The 27335-nt window shown below is 34.9% G+C and overlaps 2 protein-coding genes across 3 annotated transcripts; one reads left to right on the top strand and one right to left on the bottom strand.

Annotated features, from left to right (window-relative positions):
- Positions 1–4072: 4072 nt before the first annotated feature.
- On the bottom strand, positions 4073–18650 carry LOC133185393 (uncharacterized). Of its 2 annotated transcripts, none has more exons than XM_061320567.1 (9): positions 18515–18650; positions 10836–11567; positions 10482–10547; positions 10088–10136; positions 9332–9837; positions 8012–9048; positions 7535–7649; positions 7133–7302; positions 4073–6776 (listed from the first exon to the last, which is right to left on the bottom strand). In XM_061320567.1, the coding sequence occupies exons 2-9, from the start codon at positions 11545–11547 to the stop codon at positions 4650–4652; spliced, it is 4782 nt and encodes a 1593-aa protein (XP_061176551.1). In that variant the 5' UTR covers positions 11548–11567; positions 18515–18650; the 3' UTR covers positions 4073–4649. The 2 variants fall into 2 exon arrangements, with proteins under 2 accessions (XP_061176551.1, XP_061176550.1); XM_061320566.1 differs by having other exon boundaries at positions 10088–10139.
- A 1942-nt stretch (positions 18651–20592) lies between these two features.
- On the top strand, positions 20593–22948 carry LOC133185394 (transforming growth factor beta activator LRRC33-like). Its single transcript, XM_061320568.1, has one exon. It carries the CDS (start codon positions 20955–20957, stop codon positions 22125–22127), a length of 1173 nt encoding a protein of 390 aa, XP_061176552.1. The 5' UTR covers positions 20593–20954; the 3' UTR covers positions 22128–22948.
- The last annotated feature ends 4387 nt before the right edge of the window (positions 22949–27335 follow it).

Here is a 27335-nt window from a genome sequence, read left to right on the forward strand (position 1 = left end):
CCACTTAAACTTGCCTAAATTCCAGCCAGTTTGAAGGACAATGTATGAGAAAGGCTAAATTTGGTCCAGCTCACTTTGTTCACATAAAAATCAAAATGCAGAACTGAGGTAGATTTTAGAAACAGTATTTGGTTTTAATTAACAGTGTACACAGAGGGAACAAGAGAATAATAGAACAATTTTGCAAACCTCAATGAATTTAATACAAAATTCATTGCCCTTTCACTGTCCCATTTTAATATAAAGTAATTTTTAGAAATAGACTTGCAAAGTTTCTGATGAAAATAGTCTATGACCACAAATGCATTGATTTGTTTCAGTGCCTGTTATATTTAAGATTGAATAAAATCAGGGTAAGCATGTATATTTGTATGTATATATGTGTAGATAATAAGTCATGTAATTAAGTCATGGTGCAATTTTAAACAGACTATTTATTTTTATACACATGCAGACATATATGGACATTTTCATACCAAGGTATTTTACATGATGTATACATTTTTACTAAAGAACTTCAACTATGTAAATATGATTGTACAGTGAAACTTGTCTAATCTCTAATCCGAACACCAAATTGGCGGGATTAGGCATTATTCCGGATTAGACAACATTTTAAACAATGGAATCTCTTAAAAGGGACTTCAGTTTTTCATTTTATTAAGCAAGATTTCGGAATGCACAATCTAGATTAGACATCCTGTGTCACTGTATAACTCTTAGGGTATTTCTGATGCTAAGCCTTTTCAAAAAACAATCTTGACCTTAAAATTAGGGGCCATTTCATTGTAAGCAGAATGCTTAAAATATGTTTGTTTGCATCTTATTTTTTGCAGATTTTTTAAGCTCTTTACACATTGGTGTAGCAAATTTTGAATGCCAAAGAATTCAATATTGAAATTTTGCACTTATTAAATGATAGTGTACATGTATTTCTTTTATAAATCACCATTATCGAATGACCTGAAAATGAGTTGGATTGCAAGGTTTGATTCTGTTTTTGAATGGTAGTACCATGTACAATGTATCTTTAAGGTATACATGTAGTTCACAAAGTGAATGAATTGATTGACAAGTATAATACATTTTATCATGTTGTACTACACATGCTTTCCCAGTATTTTGTTAAGGATTATGACAACTGTTTAAGGGTGTTCAATCTGGAAATATCTTTTTTCAATACAGAAATAACAAGTGATAGGCGTTCATCATGATATGATGTAAATATCAAGTTTGCTCAACTTTTTCACGTGCCATTCTACAAAGTGACCAAGGAATAAATTCAGGTTCATTCAACATGTATTTAACTTCTGGAAAATAAGACTTAGTAAGACTTGTACATCACTTCATTAAAAACACCAGTTTCTGTATTCTTTGTCTCCGCCAATACCGTATGTAGGAGTATTTATTTAATTTTACTGGAAATTATGTACTTTTCTTTTTAATTGTCTCGTGAAAATGATTTTTGTGTGATTTTTCATCCTTTGTTTTTCCTTGAAATGCTCACATAAAATTAAGAGATAATATATTATACGTGACTGTAAGTGAATTATCAAACATTATCTAAAAGATAATTGAATTATTCCTTACTGTACCATTAGATTACAAAACTATTATGGTATACAATTATCAATGGGGCATTTAGCACCAACAAAAGCCAATCAAATACAGTTAAATTATTTTGACTCGGTAGTTTCATTCATTACAACATATACGTGTATATTGTTTTCTCCTTTAAAATGAAATAGAATGCCACATGAGTTCCCACAACACAGGAAAAGAAATCATGCAAGTTTTGGGGGATTTCTTCGACTTTATGCACGTAAATTATGTAATGGGGAAATATCTTTGGATTTTTTTTTTAACTTTATCTTTTAATTTATTATTAAATTAAATTTTTTCACTTTTCCTACTTTGAGGTTTTTGACTCAATCCAAAACTTTTTGATGTACATGTAAGACAAGAATAGAAATTACCAGACACTGAAATACAATGCCAGACTTTCTTTAAATGTGTCCTCCTGTTGATCTCGTTTTCATATGTTGACAGTACTTTTTATATGAACATATCATTGTTCGTTTATTCAATGCTTGTTATTTTTCTCCTTTAATTCCAGCCGTTTATTGTAGCATGTACATTTTCACTTTTCATTCTTTGGAATTAAGTCAATTAACACACTAACATGTACAGTTTGTGTCTGTGTGAGGTAAATGCAATTATTTCAAATTTCATCACAAAATACTATGTTCCAAGAATATTGGTGATTGCTATATAGTTTTCTCATGATTATGATAAATGGCTTGTATTCATTTGTATTCCATCAGGGCATAAATTTATTGAAAATTTCCATTGATAAATAAATTTACTTATTAAATTTCATCTTTTTTTTCTCTTAGAATTACCAGAGGAGTAATACATTTTGTATCCAGTGGAATTTTTTTTTTCTAAAAGTCATGTCCAGGAAAAATCATCTCTAACTGGAAGAGTTTGAAACTTGTGTATATAAGGTCAACATTTGTTATAAAGAAAGAAATTGAGATTAAACTTGCTAAAAAGTTGCTTCAATTTGATCCGAGTTGTGACCTTGACCAAATGTAATTGGACAAGGTCATTACCACAAAGTATAAAATTTACTTTTTGGCCTTACACAAAATTTGCTCATTGTCTTATGGATTTTGTTGGTACGTGGGAAGAGCAGAATAACTTTCGTTGGGATTTTCACCTACCAAAAGTACCAGCCAACACACAAGTCACAAGCAATGTACGTTTAAGTGATGAACCATTTTGTGGCCTAATCCATGTTTGTATGTTCACACAGCCCAGTGGTAACCAATCTAATTAAAATTAGATGTTCCGAATCCGCTACCACTTCACATTTGAGAAGCGGTAGCGGATTCGGAACATCTAATTTTAATTAGATTGAGTGGTAACGCACTTAATTGCTTCTCATATGCCAATTTTATCCCCAGAAAACACATATAAGAGTTAGGTATGGTAGTGAACAGCTTGGATTTGCTAGATTCTTTCAAATAATTCTCACAAATGACCCCATTTTGCTTGCATCTGTGTTATAAGAGTAACATGGGACCCCACTGCATGACTTACTGTAGCAGGTTTATTTATTCTGGGCTCTGAGAAGTGTCACTGTCCTTAAGCTCAAATTCAGGACATTTTAAGCTCGCTCGACGAAGTCGAGATGAGTTTATGCTATACCTCCAGCTCAGGCATTGGCATCAAAGTCCCGTTTTAAGTTTTAGGAGTGAGTCCATTCCCAAGTAACTATAAGCCCTACCTGGACCAAAAGTTTTGTCCAAGTAGGGCTTATTGTTACTTGGGAATGTTTTTGACAGCAGGTCCATTCCCATGCAACAGTAAGCCCTACCTGAACCAAACTTGCATGGATGATGCATCTAGGGACAAACACTACCCAACCTGCTTAGGATGCTGGATTTGACCTAAATTTTCCAGATGAGTGAATTTTAGCCATTCTTGAACTGAACTAGCATGGATGATGTGTCTACGGAATCTGACCTACATTTTCCAGATGAGTTACTAGGGAAACGTTTTTGGAGTAGCTCTATAATTATACAACTTATGATTAAACTTGCATGGAAGATGCATCTAAGGATGGAACCTTCAAGACTTGCTCTGGATGTTGGAACTGACTATCATTTTCTTGACTAGTGAACAGGTCAAAGTTTTTTAAGCAGGTCCATTTCAAAGTAGGTATAAGTTCTACTAAATGATACTTGCATGGATATTGATCTTAGGATGCACACCAACTAGGAAAAAAGTGAGATTTGCCTTACTTATAGATAACATTCATCTAGGTGAGCTTTGCAAACTTTGATTACCTATATTTTTAGTTTACTTTGAAGCTACTCTCAGAGGATAGCCTTTAAGACTAACAGGATGGCCAACAAGATTTCTACTTTTCTTTGTTAAACTATGACACCTGTTTCAACTGAAAAAAGGGGTTTTTTAAGCTGAAATTCATAAAGCAAAATTTACTCCCATGGATTATAAATTTTATTTCAGTAACAAACAAAACTTTGAAACTTCAGTAATGCCCAATAAATATAATTAAAAATAACTGCATAGTAATTACAAATTGTATTTACACAATGAAAATTTTTAACAATACATGTAATTTGAAAGTTCTGTGGAGAAAATTAAAGCTACAGTTTGGTCACTATTACCACAGATAGAATTTCCAATTATATAAAATATGATTTGGATAGATTACTACATCTTTAAATTACTATTAATGTGAAAAAATACATTTTTTCTTTTACATTTTCAACTCACAATTTCCGTATTAAAAATGTATCACATTTCAACTTCAGCATTCACCAGGATGACTTTTTTTCTTTTTATAGCTACATGTACGTAAACTGAGGTAAATAGTTGCAAGTTAAAATTAAATACGTCATAAATATATAAAATTCTCTATATTCAAAACCCTGTCTGAAATGTCAAGATATAGCAAGGGTGGTTGTGCAAGCTTATTCACTTAAAACCCGTGAGAGGATCCATAGGGAGGGAAAAAAATCACCATTTACCCAGAATGTCCTTCCAGAAATGGACAAGAAATACCTATAAGCATATAATCATTAATTCAGCCAGCTCAATCAGAAACAGTTTGTCTATCAACTTGATGATTCCAAAGCTTCAGGGTCCCCAATCTCCATGGACATCTCTTGTGAGTTTTCTGAGTGTGTGTTTTCAGCAAAGACTGATTCTGTAATTTGATTACTAGTGTTTTCATCAGAACCTGCAGAAAGAGTGCTTGAGAACTCGGCTATGACAGAGGTCTCCATGATCTGGTGTGCTGCGGCATCATCTACTTTATCACCTTCTGCTTTGTTGACCACCTCTTGATCAATGGAGGTGAAGGTTCCTTGGTGTGCAACAATGGGATCACTTTGTTGAATCCCCAGAATCTCGGAGGTTATGATTCCCTCTGATGTCATAGACTGACTCGATGGAGTGTGTCCTGAGCCTATTATATTACTTGACTCTACATGCATGAATGCCTCCTCAATTGTTGTCATGCCTTGGTCCCTGTCTGTCAAGTCTCCAGCATTGGTTTCTGGTTCCGTGCAAGTCTCTGTGATTTGCACAGGGATTTCTGTTGCATTTTCCATAGATTCAGCTTTAGTTTCTGGAAACTCTACCTGGTTCGGAACCTTAAGTTCATCCACTGATTTATGTAATTGGGAAACGTCCATTTGGATATCACTTGACTGAGTAATTACTACAGGTACTTTTGAAGAATCGCTTTGGGGATTGAGTATTTGGTTCTCTGTTGGACTTTCTTTTACAAGGGAAACTTCTAAATGGCCATTTCCGATATCAGACATTGTAACATGACTTGCACCATTAGTCACCTCAGATAAGCCCATACCTCCCTGTGTAATATCTGTCTGTACAATATCCACTTGACTAGAGCCTGGGTTTTCTTCTGAGCTTATCTCCACTTTATACATTTCTCCATTAATTTCTACAAAGTCTCCAGTGGACAGATTCATCAACTGGTCATGGGTCAGGTGATACCCTGATTCTTTATCGACATCCTTTTCTTCCACAAATTCCCCTGGGTTTTCCATTGTGATAACCTCTGTTTCCATATTGTCTGGCTTCTGTGGGTCCAAATTAAAGTGAGCTATTCCTGGCTGGCCCGCTAGAGCCTGTAGTCCCTCAATGGCCTCTGCTGCCTCATGCTCTTTCACCACTGTAGCGATTCTTGGTTTCATTGTACTTTCTTTGAGTAATCGAGTGTTTGGTTTAGGATGGGACACAGCATACGCCAGATCCTCTATGCTGATTACACTCTGTGTTGTACTAGAGTTGTCGGTTACTATTTGTAATTCTGACGATTCTTCTGTTTCTGTGGTGACGATGTCTCCGACTGTTAACATATTATTTACAGTATCCTCACTTGCTGGAAGGCTTTCTGTCACAAAACAACTTGTTGACCCATCATCACGGATGACAATTTCAATATTGTGTTTCTTTTTCATGTGTTGAAAGAGATTGCGTCTTCTTGGGTTCATGTATCGACAGAGAACACAGGAATACACATGGGAAGGAGGGACTTGGTCTATGAGGTTGTGTTTACGCATATGGACCAGAAGATTTTTCTTGCTGGAGGTTCTGAAGTCACATACAACACACAGAAACTCTTCAGAATCCTGAGGTAGGACCTCCTTATGCTGCCCATGCAAATGTTTGTAAAGATTAATTAATTTGGAAAACTTCATGGAGCAATGATTGCAGGCAAAGATCTTCTCTTGACTGCTGTAATCAGATTTTTCTTGCTGTTTATCAACAGAGGAACTGTCTTTGGAATCAGAATCCTCCACATCAAGACCTTTCTTTGATGATCTCCTCTCAACTGATATTTGGTGCTGGGTCTTCATATGACGTAACACGTGCTCCTTCTGTGAACCGCGATAATCACAAAGTCCACACTGATAAGGACGTTCATGAGAGTGAATCAGAACGTGTCTCCTCAGTCGACTCTCGCAGTCCGTCACAAAGCTACACTGCTCACAGAACAGCTTCAGCTCCGGTCCTGACTTATGGAACTTCATGTGCTGCCGCATATCTCTCTTGCTGTAGGTCATTAATCCACACTCGGCACATGTGTAGCTCTTTGCTTCCTTAGCTTCATCGTCTTCTACGGGAATGTGACGTCTCTTGATGTGGACTTTCAGGTCGGGATTCTCGTTGGCACATACATAGTCACACAGGGGACATTTTACTGCCTTTTCCTATTTAAAAGATAATTATGGAACTTTTTAAAAACAAAATTAAAATTCGAAATTATGTTATTTTTACAAAACTCTGAGTATTCCTGAAACAATCTTAAATTAGCAAAGTTTTTAAATATTTTTGAGAGTATTCAAACTTTCCTGAAAGTTTGAATATTTTCATTATGTCAAGTTTTGACTTGAAAATTTAAAGTCTTTTCAAAGACTTTCAAAAACAAGTAAACCAAATGCAATCAACAGTTTAGTTTTTTTTTTAATTTGCTATTCTTTCAGTTTCACAGTTGTATGATCCTGTCATATATACAGTCTGTAAAACTGCATGAACCATAATGAGGAATATAAGCCATCACTTTTACCTCGTGTTTGTATTTAATGTGCCGCTCCAGATGGATTTTCTGTCGGAATGTCTGACCGCACTGGTTACACTGGTGTTCTCGGACGTCCAGATGAATGTTCTGGTGGCGCTTTAGGTTACTACTCGTGGCTGCCACATAGTTACATAACTCACACTTGTGGGTCTTACGACCTAAAACAATATGAACAAACAAATCAGAAAATCATATCCCATAATGAACTTCAGAGAATTTTTTTTCTTCTAAAAAGTGTGCCCAGAAACATTGCTACTTACATGTCTGTACTCATTGCTTCTTGGAGAATTAAGCATTGTTTAAATTATGAATGCTGTTCATTTGCTTATGTTTGCCCTTTTTCTACATGCAGTCTAATATTTCTAGCTACCAACATGATTAAATACTTACCTATGTGTTTTTTGCGGTGTTTGTACCAGTTACTTTTTCGGCTGGTTTTGTAGTTACATACTCCACATACAAATTCCCCCTCCTCATTCATCTCATACGCAACATCATCTTGTTTCTGGTAAATAAAATTAAGAACAATCACCATCATAAATATAAACTTATTTTTGAAGATTCAAAGAAATTTTTTCCTGAATTTTTTTTAATTTCCCAATTACATAGAAGATGTATAAGAAGACACTGGAATGTTTGCCTTTCCAAAAAGTGTTAATGAATCTCCCTTATTCAAAGCTTATGACAGTATTACAGTTTGAACTTTCTGATAAGAAAGCAACTTCTACACTTGCTTAGCTAGTACAATGTCCAAGGACCTTACAAATAGGGAAAAATTTCAGAGAAATGCTTACACAAAAGGTTTTGCAACAATGAAATGAAATATCTGTTGCAATACTGTATAAACATGATAAAAGTGACTATTACCTTTCTTTTAAAGGGAAGTTTCTCCTTTAATTCCTGCCCCTCTGGGAGAGAAACAAGAATAATCTCTTGGTTATCCACCTGGCCAGACTTGTATACAGCATTCCATGCCTCCTGAGTTTTCTGGACGGCTTCAAAAGACACGTCCTCTGTAATCATCTCCCCATCAAGGGAGATAACTGCTGGTTTAAACTTATCCAGTGCTCCTGTAGGCACTCCTTTCAGAATTTTTAGACCAGTGGCCCCAGAAGGCAGAGTGATCCTCTTGACATTTGAAGAACTAGTGGAAGAAGCCTGTTTGGATATGGATGTTTTGGGAATGGTTCGGAAGGTGAATGATGCTTTGTCAGCTGACGTGACACTGACTGACCTCCCATCTGGCATAGAGATGACAGTAGAACTCTTTTGTATCTCTGTAGATGATTCACCTGAATGCAGACTAGATTCTGATTGGTCTTCATTCTCGCTGAGGTCATCTGCTTGAACTGACATATCAAACATCTGCACTTTCTTTGCTTTCGAGTTTAAAACCTGTACAGTCACTGTTCCTTGGGACTTTTTTGTGCCTTCTTCTGAATTCTGGAGAATATTTGGGTTACCTGCATTCTTTTCTTTCGGGGTTTCAATCCCAGTCATTTGGTTTTCAGCATCTTCCATCTCCTCTGTATCCTGCCTACAAATCCTCCCTGGCCTTTCTCTGGAGATTGCACCCCTCCCAATTTTATAATCATCCACAGATGTTTGTTCCTCCCCTGATATTCCAGCAATATTTACTTCTTCAGTCACTCCCTGTATTTCTATACACATGTCTGAGGAACCCTCAATGATAGCTTCAGTTGAAATTTCACTATTTTCAGCCTCCTGTTGATTGTGTTTGAGACTACCGAGTTGTGAGCTGACATTTGTCACTGTGTTTGCTGTTCTGTCAATGTACACAACAGACATTTCTGTAACTTCTAAATCTGGGGGACTCTCATTTTTGCTTGTTCCTTTACTCAGATTTTGTTGTATTTGTTTCTCTGTTGATTTTTCTGTAATACCTATATTTCCAACCAAAAAAAAGTCAGCATTACAATAATCTTTATTTTATTGTTGTTTTTTTACAACATTTAAAAAATTATGTTCATGATCCATTACAATCAAATATTATCTAAACAAACTTTTGTAAATGTATTACGTTTTACAAAAATATTAAGAGCTACCTGAAAACAATACACAACAAAATATTGACCTCCACAGTCATTAAAGTAATGAGAAAAGTCAATACAAATGATGTATATCAATTTACATTTTTTTTTTTAGTTTTCTATGATTAGTTCTTACTTTCTGCACAGTTTTCCTGTGGAGTCAAGTCAGCTGTTTGGGACAATGTTTGTGATGTAACAACAGAGTCTTTGCAGTGCTCTGTATTTTTTCTCTCTTCCAAGAAATAGCTGGTATCTCTTTCAGTTGACACCATTCCATTTACATCAGTCACACTATTATCCTGGTTATCAGATACTGTCTGTTCTGTTGTGGCCAGCTCCACTGTTTCACGACCCCAATTCTTTGTGCCACAATCATCTGTTCCAGGTGAAGGGTTAGAATATGTGGTTTGCTCTGTTTGATCAGTTGTGCTACTGGACTCCTCCTCCCCCTCTCTTTCATCAGCTGAGTTTTCTGTGTGCTCTGTTGTATCTAACGCATCACCACACTGATCCTCCCCCTCCTTTTCTTTTTCATCAGCTGAGTTTTCTGTCTGCTCTGTTGTATCTAACACTACACCAGACTCATCCATCTCCCACTTTATCACCTCCATCTTGTCTTGGTGAAGAGTGGGCTTTGCTTCGCTAAAATTGAAACAAGTGTTATACATGTACTATGCACTGAAAATACAAATAGGCATTGCTGGTTTATGAAAACACTTTAAATCTATTTGCAAGATGTACATTAGTTGAAGATTCTAATTCTTACAAGTCTGTGTATGTCCAATGTTGAACAAATGTCAAATAACTCATGATGAACAAATGATTTTCAAATTAAGAAGAAATTAACATTCTAATAAATTTTATTGGTAAATACATGGTTGCAACTACTCACAACTTTTGCATCTTCTGAGGCCTAGCAGAGGATTTCTTTGTTCTTGTTTCTGCTTGTGAAAAAAAAATTCAAATTATTTTCTAATTGTGTATGGAGTAAAATTATCTAGCATGATTGCATCAAATGGACATAGGCTCTATTGTTTATATAAAACTGTGGTTTATGACCTTGAATGGACTTTTAAAGTCATCATCAAAACGAGATGAGAATTTCTGATATAGATTGTAAGAAGTTCTGAACATTTGTGTGAAAGCACATGTATATAACTCCAGCCACATCTCACACCAAATCTTCTCATAGTGTGATCTGTTGTTAACCTTTTGTGCCCTAACTCATGCAGGCATCTCTTTTTTAGACATAGTGACATACCTTATTTTTTTATGTAGGACCTTACCTTGTTCCTTTTCCTTGCTGCCAGATTTGTCCCTGGAACCTATGATGCTCTTCTCCAAATTAGACACTGTGTATAAAAGTCAATATACATGTATATATACATATATGTACAATGTAAAACTATATACATATACATGTTTGTACAATGTAAAAACTACTTGTAATTACCAGTAAAACATTTTCTAGTTGTACCAAATAATTTAACTCTTGAAAAACATCATTCCATCAATATGTTTATAAGATACAATTAAAAATCTGCACTTCTGAAAGGTCTATATAACTAAAGTGTAATAATTGGGACTGAAAAAAATGTGTTAAGAAAAAAATATCTAACTCCAAATATTTGGTTACTTACATTTCGGAATCTTTTCGGATGGATCGATGAAGTTTTTATAGTAGATTGTGTTAGGTATGGATGCCCTTTTACTTCTTCTTCTTCCTCCCATGTCCTCATCAGCTCCTTCACCTTCATCTTGGTTTGGTGTCTTTGAAGGCACTTCCTCTACAACATACTCAAAGAACTTAAGCTTCTTTCTCTTCGCAGGCGGATTCTTTGTCTCTGTTTTTACTTCTAGACTCTGCTTTCTTTTCCTGTGACCTTCACCTTTATCTTCACTTCGATCCTCATCTGACATACCAATGCCGCATTCTTGTGAGAGTTTCTGCTTTTTCTTCTCACAATTTTTATAATCCTCTTTTAAAGGAGAGCTCTTCTCATATGATTCATCTAAGGTGTCACTTGATTTTGTGGAACTACTACCCTTCCTGTGGGACAATGAGGTTTTAATTTTCCTGTCTTTCTCTAGTCCCTGCTCTACTTCTGAGGTTTTCCCTTCTTTTTCTGCCTTTTTCTGATTTCTCTGGGACAATCTAGCTGCAGCTGATGATCTTATTTCAGCTCTGCTTAGCTTGGTGGAAGTTTTGAAATCCTTCAACCTGGAAGATGCACAAACTACAGAAGATTTAGAAGACCTAGTTTCTCTTTTACTTTCTGGGGATTTAGGCTGTTCAGAATCTTTCTCTTTCACTGCTGATGCAGTTCTTGGTGACCCCCTCAGTATTGGCATATTGGAAAAGCAAGCACAAACTGAAAATAGTAAAACACAACTTACTGACAGGTAACCATGGTAACTGAAAAGAAAAAATTATATAATATGAAAAGAATAATCTGTATTATAAATCAGTATATGAGGTCATCTTAGTGTATACTAGTATATGAAGTTATAATAATGTGTCAAGAGTTTTAAGAACTTTACAATACTAGTAGACTTTCCACTTTCTTTAAATTTCATTTATTTTTCATATTTAACTCTCTAGAGCTAAATTTCGTAAAAAAGAAACCAGAAAAGACTTAAAGAGTTTGCAAAAATGATTTACCAAAAAAAAAAAAATAATTAAGTTACCTTTACCTTTGACAAAATATACAAGGTCAAAGGTCAAGGATCACATTGCAGATGGTCCCATCTTTACATGACTATTCGTTAAGCGTTTGCAAAAATGATTTACCCCCCAAAAAATAATAAAGTGACCTTTACCTTTGACAAAATATACAAGATCAAAGGTCAAGGATCACATTGCAGATGGCCCTGTTTTTACATGACAATACGTTTAAAAGTTATAGGGTTTAACAATAAGCACAAAGACATAAAAGGGCAATAACTCACATAAGTTGTCATGAGATCATTTCGCAGAGAATAGATTGAAGTTTTGTCTTGAAAAACTAAAGACATTAGTGAAGATCTGTGTCTCTACGGTTTACGGTTTCAGAGGAGTATAACAAGATTTATAGTGAAAGGGGCAATAACTTTTAAATGGGTTATTCTTAGGGGACATGAAGGAAATCTTTAAATTACTTTCAAAAGGACTTACTAAAGATGCAAAGATATGTTATCTATATTAAAAGACAAAATTAAGAGATATAAAAAGAGATTAATTTCTCATATCTTGAACAACCTTGACCTTTGACCTTGATATAGATTTCATGGTCAAAGGCTGAAGACTCCAATGCAGTTGGTCCCATTTATCTATAATAAATGGGTTTTTTTTTTTAAATTATTAATTATTAACATGATTAAAAACTTTCAAGGGCAATAACTCATAAAAGGGGTCAATGAATCCTTTCACAATGAATAGATTGAATGGTCTCCTCAGTTAGTGGAAGACATTGGTGAAGGTTTCGTATCTCTACAGTTTATGGTTTCAAAAGAGTAGCAATAACAAGGTTTCTTGTACAAAGGGCAAGAACTCTGAAAGGGGTCATAGTTCAGAGTCATTGTGTCAAATCTTTTAATTTCTAGAAACCTTTTCGATGAACAAAAAATCTTTTCGATATACCTCAAAACAAAAAAATCTGTGGAAGAAAAATAATAATAAACTGAACAATCTCTTTAGGTCTTTCCACAGAAAGGTGGAAAGACCTACCGGGTAATTAAGCTTTGATTGGTTACTGAAGCATGCAGAAAATCAGGGGTTGATAATGATAGTGAAAGATTACTGTACAGCAGGAAATTAACTTGCGGAGTTAATATTCGCTATATTCGCGGAAATAAAAATTCCACAAATTTCACATACAGTGAATAATTCTTCAAAAATTTATAAGGATAAATTGAAATTTTACCGATAACTGTGATAAGATTTGTTAACTCTGTGTTGCCTTGCAAACATAAAAGCAGTAATAAATATAGCGGAGATGTAGACTGTCTTCCTAATTATGCGGGTTTACGCATCAATCACTAACACATAGTTGTTGGTGTTTTCAAAGCTTAATTGATAAATAAACATCTATAACTAACATTTAATTCTGCCACCGAGTAGAGGTGCGATGCAATTACATGTACCTATAAAACATGTATTGTTAGATTTCACCTGTGCCTATCACTAAGTCTTATTATCTTTAATCAAGCACTTATGTAGTAAAGAAAACACTGTTACACATTAATTCAATTCTATTAACAGTTCAACATTTTGACTATCAATACGGACAACTGATTTAGATTCAGGGGGATTAAATATACTGCAGTAAATACTACTCTGTATTCTACTCAATACTAACTTGCAGTGCTGAAAAAAGTTTTTTGTATCATTTTTCCTTTCCGCGAATTCAAACGACCGTGATTTGCTGCAAACTTAACAAATCGCAATCTTTTCAAACTGCGATTTTAACCTGCTGTACAGTATATCTTTCATTCTGTTCCACAAAATTTATCTGTTTAATGACAATACAGCTGTAACACATTTCTAGTATGTGAATGCCACGAAAAAAATAATAAGGACTGTATTATTATGTATATCTCATATGATATTGCTAAAGATTACTCATTGTCAAGTAATTAAAGAAAAAAGCCTATACCCCTCTTAAATGAATGAAAGGATTTTTTAAATTTGTCTAAAAGTTTCCCTGTGTGTACCGAAAATGTTCTATATTGATAAAAAAATGAACATCTCCCAATTTTAATGCCAACCCATATGGCATGTGACAATGGTAACAGATTGGGATTTTAACCATGTGAGGTCCATGGAACAGTCCTAAATGCTGACTACAATGGTACATGCAGATCTCTTGCTGCAGTTAGGAAGGACTCAGTATTAATGTTGAAAGTCAATTTGTTATGCCACAGTAATTGAAGATTCCGGGGCATATAGCTTTTGCTCTGTCCATCTGTTTGTCTGTCTGTTTGTCCATTTGTCTGCAACAATAACTTTAAACTTAGCTATAATTAACTTTTGATTGGATGGAGCTAGGGCTTTCATATTTCACATGTGCTTTCCTTGTGGCCATACCCTCCCTTGCATACCAACATTTTTTACCTTGACCTTGGAGTTTGACTTACTTTAAAAAAAATTGACCTTTGCCATAAACTTTTGAATAGTTGGTACAAGAGTTATCATATTTCACATGTGTATTCCTATGAAAAACACATTCCCTTGGATATTAACTTTTGTTACCTTGACTTTGGAGTCTCCTACTTCTGAAAAACTTTGACCTTGGAAATAACTTTTGAACAGTTGGTGACAGGCTCAATTTCACATGCATGTATTCCTTTTGAGAAGACCTTTCCTTGGGTACCAACAATTTTGACCTTGAAGTTTGACTACTTCTGTAAAGCTTTAACCTGGCCAAAATTTTTGAATGGATGATGATAGGGCTTTCATATTTCTATGACAAGAATTTTCCTTAAGTACCAATATTTTTGACCACATGACCTTGACTTTGACTTGCATAATTTGAGAAACTTAAACCCTTGCCCATGACATGCATGAGCCTTATATATTTGGGCATCAGTGTTGCAAAAACACATCTTATTTAATATGGTGTCCATCTAAGAGTCTGACTTTAAAACCTGCTCTGATCATGCTGAAAAATCAAATTTCCTGCTTAGCCTAATAATTTGAAGGCCATGCTGACATTTGGAATGCTCTGAATTTTTGGTAGTATAAGCATAGGTTAGAATTATCTACCCTTGTTTTTGCTACTTTGCCAAAACAGAACAAATTCTTTTAAACACAGTAGGACAAAATCATTTTAATGATGGAATGTTCCATCTCCTAACACAGTAACACTAGACAATATTTTTTTTCTACAGGGTTATGTTTATGTTCAGGCATTTTTGTTCAATGACTGTCATATAGCTCAGACTGCTCAGTACTTGTAGCAACCTAACAAAGTTTAAATGGCTCACTCTAGATTGGTACCAGTGGCATTGCCAATCCATGGTACTAGTATTCGATATCTTACTCCCTAACCATGCTAACTGGAAGATGCTATATGAAGTGGTCACCCATCCAAGGGCTATACAGGTTCATTGTTGCTTAACTTGCTTGAAATCGAGGGAGACTCTACCGCATCACCAGAAAAGCTAACTCACTAGCGAGGCAGTATAAGTTTCCTATATTTTGTCTGCTACACTACATGATGTAACATGAACCGGTCACCCATCCAAGGGCTGTAGAGGCTCATCCTTGCTTAACTTGCTTGAAAGCTAGGGAGACTCTACCGTATCACCAGAAAAGCTAGCTCACTAGCAATGCAGTACAAGTTCCTTATATATTGTCCGCTACACACACCCCCCACCCACACCCCCGCTCAGGGAAACTACAACCTGAAGCTTAAATTAGCATGGGTTTTCTCCAAGTGTCTGAGGCCTCTTCAGTAAAGGTAACAAATGCCATCTAGAGACACTAAATTTGTACATGGACACAAAGTCTTACCCCCAGAGCTTCCTGAAATCATACCTGTCAACATGGCCAAAACTTTTTGGGGGAGAAAACGCGTGACGACCTTATGCAAATACAAAAAGTCACACATTTCACTGTATTATAAAACAAAAATAAACAACTTACAAGATAAAACTTTTTTATTAATATTATTATTATAATTTATTCATAAAATTTACTTTCATTCATACATTGTTTAGAAACTTGTACAATGTGATTTTTGAAATTATAAAAATACATTTTCTTCAATGTATATTCTGCCTGTCCATAAGAGTGTCTTTTGAATAATATTCATGGCAAATGTCAAAGTTTAACTTAGCAATTAGAAAAATTAATAAGGTTCTGCAGACAGTCTGAGCTTCCAGCTTTTAATAGATGGATGAATGGATTTTTCTCACTAAGTCTATTTAGGAGCAAGAGTTGTGTCCTGGATTTAAAGATCTGAAATTGAAATCATTGTCAAAACTTAATTCTTATATTCTTTAAAATAATGTGTAATCTAGTATGAATGAAATACATGGATTCTCAGACCCTGTGTTTTTTCTTTTAATCTCATAACATATATCAGAATTTTTAAATCTAATGCTTTATTGTAGTAATGTTCTAATATGCTAATTCTATATTTTAATTTAGAAATTTATTACCTTGTTTAGCAATGTAAATTCAAAGAAGTCTTCTAAAGGCACTGTCATGCTGCTCTGTAGTTTCAGGAGCTTTTATATGCTGATGTTGATGCAGGATTTACTAAGACATTGAATCTCAAAATCTGTGGGGAACTCTTCAGACTCTTCATTATTAGCTTCCATGAAATTGTTCCCCTCTCGTCGTTAAATTAATAATAGAGTACTGTAGTTATATCTTTCCTGATCACTGTATTGTTTATGGAGGAATTGTTTTGTCTTGGGTACTTGTAAACTTATTTGCAGCAAAGTATCAAGTACATCCATATCGTTATTTACCGTCATTTTTTGCAAAATTTTTACATCTGGCGTATCTGTCTTTGATATTATACACTTTTAATGAGAATAAGGAGCAATTACAACTGCAATTACATCTGGTAGCACAGTTGACACCTTGTTGATTACCTGTTATCAGTGGCAATAAACAGATTAGCTACCGATAAACACTGCATGACCTCCATTTTTGTGTTGACATGTCAGTATTTTACGAACCCAAGTAGGTAAAAAATCCGGATTTCTTCAAAATCGGTAGAAACGTCAGTTTAAAAAAAATTCGGTAGACAATCGGTAGTGATGGTTAAAAATCGGTAGACTCCCGAAAAATTCGGGAGAGTTGACAGGTATGTGAAATAGGTCTGGGACCTCTTCAGTTACGGCAACCTCTGCCGTCCACAGACACCAACTATGTAAATAGACACCAAGTCCTAACTCCAAGACTTCCTAAAGCTGATCACCAAACACCAGAGTTACTACACTGCCACCAATTTTGTAATCTGAGGCGATCACCCATCCAAGGGCTATACAGACTCGCTGTTGCTTAACAGGTCCAGTCCAAAGACTATTTCTACCTAGCTATTAATAGCTACGTAGGTATTTAAACCTACCCAAAGTAGCTATTTTTACCTACGTTTTGCCAATCTCCTATGCAGAGTTGTCGTTCGTTCCTCTCTCAGACACCTCTGCAATGGGCTCGTGTCAAGATTTTTGACATAACGTTAAAAACATTACATTTCAAGGATTATTTCAAATTAAACTAATAGATTTAGATCTAATTAGTAAATATCTATCCTTAAGGACCATCATTAGCTCAGACATTAATTATAATGAATTAAAACAAACGCACTATTTCTCGTGCTTATCACTGTGATATACACGAGCCAACGACAGAGGTGAATGTATGAGCCGATGGTAGAGAGTGATGTTTTGCATAACTTGCATTTTGTGGCCAAGCGGCCAAATGGCGCAACATGGTGAGTACCAAATTTCTAGCTACAGTCACACTGATGATGAATAAAACAAAATTTTGACCAAAAAATGATTATTTCATAAATCAACAATTTTGCATATAGTAATTAATGCAAAATTGTTAATTTACGATGTAATCATTTTTGGCCAAAATTGTTGTACTCATCATCAGTGTGACTGTAGCTAGATATTCGGTACTCACAATGTTGCGCCGTTCAGCCGTTTGGCCACAAAATGCAAATTATGCAAAACGTAGGTAAAAATAGCTACTTTGGGTAGGTTTAAATACCTACGTAGCTATTAATAGCTACATAGGTAGAAATAGTCTTTGTACTGGACCTGCTTAACTTGCTTGAAATCGAGGGAGACTCTACATTACCAGAAAAGCTAACTCACTAGCAACAAGTTTCCTATAAACTGTCTGCAATACTGAACTATGCTTTAGACTATATGAATTTATGTGGGTCACTTTAGTCATTGTACTTTCCTATGAAATTAAAATATGATGTGGACTGTTAAACTGATAAACTTGCATGGTCGTAACTAGTCATCATATTTTATTTTTATTATATATGATTAAGACATCCAGTGTCATTGATGGATTCCTCCGGGTTATGGAGTCGATTATTAACCAAGAAAATTACTTAAAGCAGAACTATGAGTATAATTACTCAAACGAAATTCTCAAGAAACTTGCAACTTGCATTTGCAAACTTTACAATCCCGAAGAAATCTTTTGTGCGAGAAGGAAGAAATTACCAAAATGGCCACCGATTGCACCTCCTTGTCAGAAGATTCCATGCAGACGCTTTTAGCAAGCTGTGTGGTTCATTTGTACTTTTACCATGATTATAAAGAAAATGAAGGGAACCAAACCAAGGGAAAATATTCCTACCTTTTCAAAAGGTTTAGACAAATCGTAAAATTGCTTTACTTCATCCGGGGCGTCATAACCCAAACGCAACCAGAATTTTTACGGGCTTCGAAGATGGTGCCCTCTTATTGGATAAAATTTATTTTCCAGCATTTATGGAAAGTATATGATACAAAGATCTATTTATTTTTAGTATGTTAAAAGATTTGAGAATAATTTTAAAAAGCAATATTGTGCAGATATTAACTTTTGATTTTTTTCTACATAAATAGAAGACCCGTACAGGTACCGTGGCTATTTGTCGCCCAGATAAATTTAAAGCGGCATGTTTTGGGGCGGTTTTGTTGTAAACGAGGATCTATATGCCTATAATATATTTAATAAAATATTAGGTGGCGCCGTTTTGAAATAATCTTAATATAAAAAATTAAAATAAGAAAATATCAATTAATGAATTAAATAATTAATAAAATACAATAAAATAAATAGCTAGATTAAGGTAGTGTACAAAAGACTCGTGAAATCTATTTTAACTCATTTCTTACAAAGTACTTGAGACAAAAGAATAATATCACTATATTGTCAATAATCAATGACCTTTGTAAGAAAATAATAAGCTGTGACATGCTTTCGCCGTATTTTGTTAAAAATTAGAGACATCCTTTATATTGCATGGTCACTTGGGAGCCTACACTTTACTTTGAATACCGATCAAAGCTTTTGAAAACACTGGTTTTAATCAAATGCAAGCAAAAATGAATGTGAGGAAAATTTTGGCCTATCTATTGTGTACTACCTTAAATATATCTATTGATGTAAAGAATTTGAATTGTTGATATCAGAAAATATTTTCTAAAGTCAAAGAACATTTCCTAATACCAGAAATTGATTTTTGATATCAACAAATCAAATTCTTAATTGGATAATATTAGGAATTAGCACAGATTTTGTAATATCAAGTATTTTGAATTCTTGATGTAAAATCTTATTATTTGACGTTAGAAATATACATGTATATTTATATATAATTAGGGATGTCAACGAGTACCCGGTTAACCGGATACTCGATCGAACATTCGAGTATCGAATGCTAAAATCGGTACTCGGTTATTCGGATGCATTTTTTTTTTTTCATATTTCAAAGTGTCTATCATATCTAACATATCTATTAGAATATAGGTCGCTGCTTTTGATTATAGTGCTTCTTTCGATGTTTCTCCAATGCATCTCTCAGACTTGTTTATTCAAACTTAATCCCAGTTAATGACAGAATAATAGAGTAAAACCATTTTGCGTTGTATAAACTATATAATGCAAAGAATTAAGGAAATGAAATACTGATGCATATTTTTCACTAATGCATTAACCATTCTAATTAACTAGTCGTTTAAAATCTTCAATTTTCAAATAAGTCTTCTGTAAAAAAACAAAAAACAAACAAACAAACAAACAAAACAAAAAACAAAAAAAAATTACAAGCCCTCTTAAACTATATTAAAAAAACATACAAAAAAAAAAAACAAACAAACAAACAAACAAAGAAAAAAAACCCGAGAGATTCGGAACATCTAAAGATTTATAATTGTACCCGTGCATACTTTTTTTCCTTCTTTTTGTCCCTTTCCTGTTCTTGAACTGCACGATGAAAAGATGCAACCGTCGTGCGTCCTACTTGACTGTGCATTTTTACTTGAAGCAAATTGTTTGTAAGATATAAATTATAATACTACTGGCCTCTTTCTTTCTCTCAGTATGTGTGCAGTCAGTGCATGGTCTCTCTCTCTCTCTAAATGTTCCCGCTCTTGAACTCTACTATAAACTGATCAGCTGCTGATAAAAAGATGCAGTCGTAGACTTGCAGTATTTGACACTGTTTACTAGAAGCAAATGTAATTGTTTGTGAGTATAATATTAAATGCTACGAGATGGGAAATGATATAATATAAAGACCTAACTGTATATCTATCTATCTATCTATCTATCTATCACTGTATATACATGTGTGTACTCTCTCTCTCTCAACATTGCACAATGTGTGTGTGATTTCGTTCAGCTACACAACATGCAACTATATATGCTCGTCGCAATTATGTAAATGAACGACTGTAATTTAAGTAATTGCACCAATCTATTGATGGATTTTTTCAGCTAGGCAGCTACAATTTCCACATTCAGTGTACACGAGAAAAATTCATTTTGCGACCTCTTGCGGCGATATCGAATCCACTGTACACCGTAATGAAAAGGTAAACATACACACGCACCTGAGTCAATGACTGAGTGTTTGTACCTGCTAGACACGATTGCTTTGTTGTCTGTCGGTTTGTCACACAGGTTTACGAATCCCTCAATGTAACACGAATTAAAGAGCGTTTTAGCTAGACTTGTTCTTTTCGTCACTCGGGCGTGTGTATTGGAGTTTATATCAGTTTTGGACGTGTACAGGCTTATAATTGACAGTATGGATAACCACACCTGGGGAAAGGTATGCATTCTGGTATTTGTGATTATGGTCTCTTTCTTAACAAAGGGTATACTTAGCGATCCATGTCGACCAGTTACTAATCATATATTGTGGTGTAATGGGAGTGGAAATTCGGAAATTAACCAAACATTTATTACCGAAGTTTTGAAAACTAAACTTAAATCAGATTTACAAGAAATCCATATCTTCAACGGCAATTTCAGTGAGTTACCTGCCAATGCTTTCGGTAACTGTGCCTTAGGAGGTGTCAAATTAAATAACTTAGCGGAACTTGTGTTGTCCAATAATGAAATCAGTTTAATTCATGGTAAAACCTTCCATTGCATGCCGAATTTAAAGAAACTTTTTCTGGACAATAACAGATGGCAAATTCACATGGACAACAAAAACCATACGGGGTATTTTAACAATCTACCAAATCTCGTGGAACTGGACTTGACGTCTGCTTTCTATGTGGCAGAAAACCTCCATATCATTCGATTCCGACAAGTGCTTGAAAACAGCAATTTTAGAAAGCTCGAAACATTGCGACTTGGTGCGAATGACATGCAGTTTGTAGATGACGCATTTGGAAAAGCGCTCTGTACTATGGATAGCTTGAAGCATGTGAACCTACAATTGAACAGTCTGTATAAGTTGGAGTTTACACATTGTTTCCAAAAGGCTAAAAATCTGGAAAAGATAGACCTATCAAACAACGCCCTTTCAACCCTGGACAAGAGAAGCATGGATGTGTTTGACTTTATAAGGCAGTCTAACAAAAACTTCACGGTAAATCTTCTGGGCCAACAGTGGTCATGTGACTGCCACATAAAAGAGTTCAACAATTGGATACATAATACAAAAGTCCACCTTACTGGAAAGGACAAATTCATATGTCACGATGGGGCTAATTTCCATAAAAAAATCATCCATCTGACGGAGGCAGAAATGGTTTGCAATGACCCAGGTATTGACAGCTCTGTCCAAGCTGGAGTAGTGGTCATGATTGTCTTACTCGTTATAATTGCTGTGGCGGTGGTAGTAGTTGTTGTACTTTACAGAAGCCGTTTGACGTCATTTGCACGTGGCGTCAGGAAGTCGCTAGCGCGGGAAAGTCACGTGCAGTACTCCTCGGTAGACAACGCCCCTCTTACGGCTGAAGCTTGAGCAAAATCTCATTAATTTAGCTTAATGCTTTGTGTTAAACTCTGACACGCATATTCCTTCAATTTGCTCTTTGAAACCATGTCTGTGACGATGTGTTCTGCCAAGTTAAGTACACGTAGTATAGAATATAAGTATATATAGCTGTGGCCAAGGAAGGATCTAAACCAAAAAGAAAAATAGTGTGCGAGGGTGTCAGTGCATGAACCAAAAACAAGCGCGGACAAAAACACGTGTGAAAGGTGCTGAAGCAATATGAAAAGAACTGACTTACTAATATATACTGCGTTTGTATTATTGATACGTTTAATATGCACAGGGATCATTTTCTGTTTCATTTTATTAGTAAGCATCTAGAAATTAAGCCAGCATTAAGATTTAGAGTCAACCGAATACATGAACTAGCAAGCATTTCAACTAAACAAGCAAGCATTACATGTGCCAGGCATTGAAGCATTAATCGTACCCGAATGTCGGTCAGTTCTTTTAATACGTCATATAATTTAGCACAAATAGGGGTAATTAATCAGTATTGAGCAACAAACTCTCTTCTTAATGCATAACACAGAGGAGAACGAAGCTAGTTGTGAATGTGAAGAACGAAGCTAGTTTTGTTGAAATTCAATAAATCTATTTCCTGCATTTGTATGGAATTACTACCACCAATCCGCCATATACGTCCAGTAGCCTACGGCAGAAGCTAAAGCTTTAAGAAAATGAACTTCAATGCTTAGCAGAAAATGGTAAGAGAAGAACAAAGCCAGTTGCAAATGCGAAGAATTCAAATGTAGTATCGAAATTCAATAAATCTATTAGTTTTGAAATGCAATTAAATCGATTTCCTGCAAGTGTATATATAGAATTGCCATCAGAAATGTCATGCGTCCAGTAGCCTATGGCAGGAAGCTAAAGCTTTCAGAAAACGAACTTCAATGCATGCTTAGCAGAAAACGGTACATGTGCTATTAATATCACAGTTAAAAAACGTTCAATTATGTTAAAAGTCATTTCGCCATTCCCATGTACAATGCACAAACTTCTTTGTCGATATAAGCCAAAGATTTCGTCTAGTGATAACCTTGTATCTTATTTTGAAATCTAATTGACTGACTTTCAAACCATTCACGTATTTCATATAACAGCTTGTGATGTTACAATTTCATTCATTTTGTGAAATGACCAACTTAAATTTATTTTGATATACCATTAGCAAGTCTTCAACCATGTATGTTTAATGACTTTTCCTTTAAGAGCCTTGGACAACTACCTGGTACAAAGAAGAAAAAAAAGAAAGAAAGGTCGTAGATTAATTTTTGAATTCGGGTTAATGTTCTTGTAATACAGTTTTGTTTTCGAAACATTATGAAAGGGGACTTGGATTAACTTTTCAAGCCGAGGGGTTAGGGGTTAGTTCCGCTCCACGCAAACTCTTCTATGGATTGTAGGGAGCGTATAGCGGACTGAAAACCCTTAGGGTGCGAATATATATGGACTTGGATATAAATGATGTTTGATACGAATGTTATTCAGGCTCGCAGGAAGCAATTTCAGTTTTTTTTTTTCGGGGAGGGGGGGGTGCACAACCAATCATTTTTAGTTGGGGGGGGGGGGGGGGCACGACAAAAAAATTCGAAATTTCCTTGACAAGCAAAAAAGGGGGTCATCAGATGTTATTTTTGGGGGGACAAAGGATATGGTAGCTATGTTTTTTTATTGTTTTCTATAATATTCTATATATCGGCAAAATTATTGCCCCCCCCCCTCCGGTTCCTACGGCCCTGTATTATAATTAATAGTTGGTATAACATCTCTCACCATTAGCATTAGAATATAAAAGTGTTGCTATCGCTTAGAAAAACTGCATGAAATTTGTCATGGTGCCTTGCTTATATTAATGCTCCTTTACCCCATCCTGCTTCCAGCATTGCTATAATTGTATAAAACAATGTCTTCAGTAAATTTTGTATAACGTGTACATGCTTCATTGTTTCATTATATTTTGTATATGCATTTTTATGAATGATCCTCATATCAAATGTTTATATATTTTTCCATTCCATTTTTTCCGCATAATTTGTATTTTTATATTAAAAATATCTTTTATTAAATTTGATTCTTTTCCATCAAATGATTTTTTTGTTTTGTTTTATGAACGGTTCCAACAATAACTATATAGACATGTACGGGCCTCAAAAGAGTCCAGACACTGAGTTTATCCCCCCCCCCCCTTGCCCTTGTTACAGGGAAGAGAGAGAGAGAATGTTCTCACTGTGTGATTCAACAAATCTATCACTTGCAAAGTTATATTTTACGATATTAACTTGAGGAACTAAAATTAACTTAGGGAAAATTCAAAGATGTGTTATTAATGGTGAAAAGTCTTTAAAACTTACAAATTCTTTGATTCGGTCAATCCATAGCACTTCGTGCTCGGTCGATTTGCTTTTCTATGAAGTCGATATATCTATGGATTGACCGAATGAAAGGGCTACATTTGTTATATTATTTTTTACAGAGATCGACAAAGCAAAATTTGAAAAAAAATAGGAACAAGCCACAAGTTTTCTCTCTTGTGTTTTTTATAAACACATAATGACTAGAGATAAAAAAATAAATTAAACTGTTTAGTGTGAGTTTCCTTAATACTGATAGTTATTTAGGGAATGTACTAATTTACAAGGATACATTTGTTGAATTATATTATATCAATTTATGAAAAAACATATCTATTTAATATCTTTTTGATATAAAGTATATCCTTATTCAAGTCATTTTTAAATTTCTTAAATTTTTATTGTTTATTGAAAAGAAACGGGGGGGGGGGGGGTAGCCGAGTACAACGATATACATGTATACGCAAATTCTAGTACTCTGAAGTTGATATTAAAAAGATGTTTGAGTTTCTGATTGACAATATTTATGTAGTTTTTGGAGATCAGGTCTTCCAACAATCTGTCAGAATTTCCATTGGTACCAATTTGCAACCCTTTAGGTTTCAGGCCTTCAAATCGGCAGAAGATTGAAGGGCTTTATTCAATCATTATTTGAAGCTAGATCTCACCCGACACGGGTAGGAAAAGTGTAGATATAGATTAAATCAAGCGTGAACCGAGGCGCCCCCTGAAATCCAAGATGCAACTGTGATTCCTTCACTCTTTTTTATATTTTTTTAAAACGTGCTAATTTCAGCGATTTTTTAATTTTTATTTGTATGAGTGTATTAAGACACACTTAGAAAAACAAATACACAAAATACACCCTCCAGAAACCAAGCGCCTATGAGTAAAACATGAAAACTATATCTTAAGGACAGACGATACGTTCCTCAATAATATATAATTTTTTCTAAGATTTTGTCATTGAAGTATTGCTACTTTAACATGTTAACTCGCAAAAAATTGAGGTACCTTACCAGGCATTTGTGCAAGATACCAGAGCATGGTTTTCCTATAAAATCCTTTTGGAAGAAACTTAATTAGCCAATAACACATTTTTTGGTGTTTCATTTTTTTAAAAAGACAATTAGAAATCAGTTTAGAAATCAGAAAGTAATTAATTTTTTTTAATATTTTCCACATAATTCGAAGTTATACAAAACAGATATTCGAGGAACGTATCATCTGACCTTAATATATAGAGTATTCAGCCCACACATATCTGTTGTGCTCTCAATTTTATTGAATCTGAGGCTATTATGGGTCGGATACCTTAAACAACATCGTTTGTTTGTTTGTATGTTGTTTAACGTCCCTCTCGAGAATTTTTCACTCATATAGAGAACGCCACCACTTGCCGGTGGAGAGCTGCAAATTTTGTCTTATATTCGGCACTTACGGCCATTGAGCAGTGAGGGATCTTTTTCGTACCAGCACCTACTGCGACACGGGACCTCGGTTTATACGGTCTCATCCGAAGGACCGGTCTCCACGTCCCACAGTGGGATTCGAACCCGCGACGTAAGGATCAACTCCTTACTTCGCGACTCTAGAGCAGACGCTCTAACCACTGCGCCACGCGGGCGACTAAACAACATCGTAAAATAAGTGTTAGTTCAGACTCATGCAGTTTCTTTTTGTGGTGACAATACAGAAGGACCTCGTGTAACGTCTGATTTTTAAGTTTTTAGAACTTGTGACCATTCAAGCATAAACAAAATATTACTAAATTTTATAAATGTATTTTTATTTTTCCTGTGTATATGAATAGAGTTTACTTTTTTAAAAAAGTTTTCGATCCGATGAACCGGTTAATCAGTCAGAACGTCTTGCGGTTAACCGATTAGAAATTCTGTATTCGATTGCCTTCCCTATTATTTTTACTAAAAGCGCTTCAAACCAAAAGATCACCTCCATCATTTTAATATCTACACAATATGTGTTCACATTCGATACGTATACATGTTTCAAAGTTTTACATATTACAGAATAGATATTACTACCCGTGTTAGACTTTCTTTGGCACAGAAAAGGCAAGATCAAGTGCTTATTCAAAATCTAAATATCATCATTTTGACAAGTGCTGTACACATTTAAATGCCTGAGTAAATGCGTACAACTGAGATATTTCCGATATACATACTAACACAGTCGCAAAACAGGCTTGGGGATTTGGCTCGTCTAATCCCCCCCCCCCACCCATACTTCATTAATGAATATTGTAATACAATGTATTTAAGGAATAACCGTCTAGTTTTTTGGTTTTATTTGATCAAACAATTTGCTCGCGTGATAATTTGCATAAATTCTGAAGGCGTTTATGCGTAAAATTTTCACGCGAGCAAATTGATTGATCATCATAAAACCAAAAAAACCAGACAGTTATTGCTTATATTTACATTTTTACCTGATCCTTAATTCAATTAAAAAAATCCAGTAAGACATCTCAACATCCCCACTAAGTGTATTACTTAAGCAACACGCAGCGAAAAAGCATGCAGTTCTGTCACGTGCTGAGCAAATCGATTTATGGGGTTATAAAACCATTAGCTCATTTGTGGTTTTATCTCAGAGAAAGACACTGGTAAATGTAAATATATTGACTTCATTACAAGTTGTGATATGTATAAGAAGAGTTTCCTGTCCCAGGGATTATAAATTTGCAAAAGTGTCCTTTATATTAATTGAGGGGTTTGAAATTCAAATAATTTATATTTTTCCCTCTTGCCAATGTACAACTAAAGACTTGAGGTTGAGTATATTTAGTGGCGGAAGA

Source organism: Saccostrea echinata, unplaced genomic scaffold (genome assembly GCF_033153115.1).
Source record: "Saccostrea echinata isolate AGI-Se365-2 ecotype Australia unplaced genomic scaffold, CSIRO_AGI_Sech_v1 ptg000012l, whole genome shotgun sequence".
Classification (NCBI taxonomy): Eukaryota; Metazoa; Mollusca; class Bivalvia; order Ostreida; family Ostreidae; genus Saccostrea; species Saccostrea echinata.

Bases quoted from the DNA above. Each gene is read 5' to 3' on its own strand.
- LOC133185393 (XM_061320566.1), bottom strand. From the start codon at position 11,547: ATGCCAATACTGAGGGGGTCACCAAGAACTGCATCAGCAGTGAAAGAG. The intron at 10,140-10,481 runs GTAAGGTCCTAC...TTTTTTCACAAG, and splicing joins CAGCAAGGAAAAGGAACAAG to CAGAAACAAGAACAAAGAAA. The intron at 9,049-9,331 runs GTAAGAACTAAT...TTGGAAATATAG, and splicing joins ACAGGAAAACTGTGCAGAAA to GTATTACAGAAAAATCAACA.
- LOC133185394 (XM_061320568.1), top strand. From the start codon at position 20,955: ATGGATAACCACACCTGGGGAAAGGTATGCATTCTGGTATTTGTGATT.